This window comes from Penaeus chinensis, chromosome 35 (assembly GCF_019202785.1).
Source record: "Penaeus chinensis breed Huanghai No. 1 chromosome 35, ASM1920278v2, whole genome shotgun sequence".
Classification (NCBI taxonomy): Eukaryota; Metazoa; Arthropoda; class Malacostraca; order Decapoda; family Penaeidae; genus Penaeus; species Penaeus chinensis.
Window position 1 is genome coordinate 5,768,390 of NC_061853.1, and position 2,500 is coordinate 5,770,889.

The window sequence follows — 2,500 nt, forward strand, 5'->3', positions numbered from 1 at the left end:
TGTTCATTTAGGCTGGATTTGTCGTGTCTTGAAATGCAAAGGAGTATTAAGGAATTAATGATTTGCTCATTTTGAGAACCATAAATACTCTTTATTGCTCAAGGCTTTGGTTGAGAACTGTTTTTAGTAGTACCAAATTGTTCTTGAATCTGTTGAATGTCCATGGTTAAGACTATTGTAGTCACTTTTTTATCAAAATCTGTAGAAGATAGATATTTGTAGATATTCTTGTCTTTTTTTCTCCATTCCCCCACTCTTCATTTTGATTGCATTTTTTCTCAGGAGTTTTTCCTTTATGGTTTTTAGTAGAAATTCCATGAATTGTCACACTAACTGTGTTGGGGTTTATGATGAATGTTAAAAATATGATTGGAAATGGCTGTGAGGAGTCTCGTCCAATCTGTATAAAATTTTCCCACACTCTATCTGATCTTCATCCTTTATCTTGAGAGTTGTCATTTTATCAGTTGGGCAGGTCTTTTTTTTTTTTTTTTTTTTCTTGCTTGGTGGTGTATTCTGTGGGATAATTTTTTTTAAAGACTTAGATGTTAGCTTTGGTTTTGCTTAATTTAGAATCTAATAGAAAAAGATGAATTGATGAAGATTGTTTTGATTTTTTTTATTGAGAAGATAATGAAAGGTTTTCATCCATCTCAACCTCATAAGGATATGTCTTCCCCTCTCCTTGGTCATCATCTGAGTGTATCAGGTGTAGTAGTGGTAACAATAGGCCTAATTTTTGTTATAGTGCTGTACAGTAAATGCATCAGATTGCTAAAGTTGTAACATTATTTATTACTGGAATTGCAATGAAAGGGGAGATAAAAAATAAATGTTAGAGGGTAGATTATAGCTCATGCTTTATTCATTTAGGCTGATGGATGTTGTTCCCTTTTCTTTTCTTTTTCCTTCCAAATCTTCTGGGATAGAATTCTCAAAATGTCATAGACTCCTTAATTTTGCCTATGACTTCTCACAGAAATGTCTTTAACACCTAGTTTTTGTCTGTGGCTTGGCCAAAGTAGTAAGGATTGTCTTTGAATTGCCTTTGTGAGATGTGAAAAACAATACTATGATTTTACTTGCTTGCTTACTACTTTTTTATATACTGAAATAATAATGGAGCCATTTCCTCCTTGTTTACTGTAGTATTTACTTCGCTAAATATAAATGATGCTATGAGCCTACACAGGTGATATGATGACATCACCTGTAGAGGGTGCAGTGTATACATATTAAAGCTATTAACCACTTACTGCCGGGTAAGGGGTTAATATTTTAAGATTAACATATTTTAAGATTAACACTTAATCCATCAATAGCACGATATGAGTCATAGACCAAACCACTAAGGGCAGTCATTAGATAGTTACAGACAAATTCTTTGACAAGCTTGAAGTCTAAGACTGCTTGAAGACAGTCCTAAAATGTGTAGATAAGAATTCTTTGATATTTACTTCCCCTGAGTTTTTAAAGATTATCTGAGATTATTGTTGTGGCATCAAAAAAAAAAAAAAAATTCTCAGTGCCATATGGACACTGCTAATTGTGCTTATTTGTTGGCCATGGAGTCTTGATGATTCTTGTCACCAGTTTATGAATTTTGATGTTAAGCAGCCTTATTGTTTTCCAATTTATTTACTTATTTTTTTATTATATAAAATGTTCATTGTTTTGGGATATTGTAATGGAATTCCATAATGCATTTCAAGTAAAAGTAAGAATAATTTAAAAGGAAGGCTTCATGCAATTGTATCTTACTCCACACAGCGTCTAGAGCAAAGGAAGAGACTTGAGGAAGACCTCCGAAGCAGGATAGAACAGCTAGAGAAGCGTCAAACTCAGAGTGACGATGTGTTGACTGTCATCAACCGGTACTGGAACCAGTTCAATGAAGACATTCGACTTATGTTGCAGCGATTTGATGCAGAGACTGCAGATGAATCAGAAACGAGGAGTGAGTTGATATTTGCATTTTCTCATGAATCACAGATTAGTACTAAATATTTATGTGTTGTGGGTTTGTCACATGCAGTATTGGGTCTGCAATGCAAAGTATTGACTAGTAGGAAAATATGGTGTTTAAACTGCAGTTTCACTCTTCATATCTATCTGTGGCATCACAAACTTTCAAATGTGTTTATTTGTCTATTCATTGATTGTTTCTTTTCTTTTCTTTATTCCTTTTTTCTTTTGGTTTTCTTTAGTTTTTCTGAAAAATGTATACTTGTAGATATTTAGATTGTTTTTTATTATAACAGGTTAAAGAGAATGACCCAAATTGCTATACCTGTGTCTTGTCAGAGAGCTTTATAAGGGAAATGAAATTGCATCTTTAATTTTTTTCACTACACTGGAAAATTGTATTTATCCTATATGGTGTAAGATTCTGTTCATGATTTGTAATTGATTTTGACCTAATTACCCCATATGGCATGAATACATCCCATGCCCACTGTAATACAAGTGTATTTATTGTATTTACACATAGATAGCTCTG

General features: G+C 33.0%; 1 protein-coding gene across 1 annotated transcript in view; it reads left to right on the forward strand.

The window, feature by feature from the left end:
- Positions 1–2,500, forward strand: part of LOC125044223 (E3 ubiquitin-protein ligase Bre1-like) — a 30,852-nt gene that overhangs the window by 3,939 nt on the left and 24,413 nt on the right. Inside the window, exon 3 of the mRNA XM_047640745.1 lies at positions 1,771–1,957. Coding sequence (XP_047496701.1) covers positions 1,771–1,957 — 187 coding nt within the window. The remainder of the gene's footprint in view (positions 1–1,770; positions 1,958–2,500) is intronic.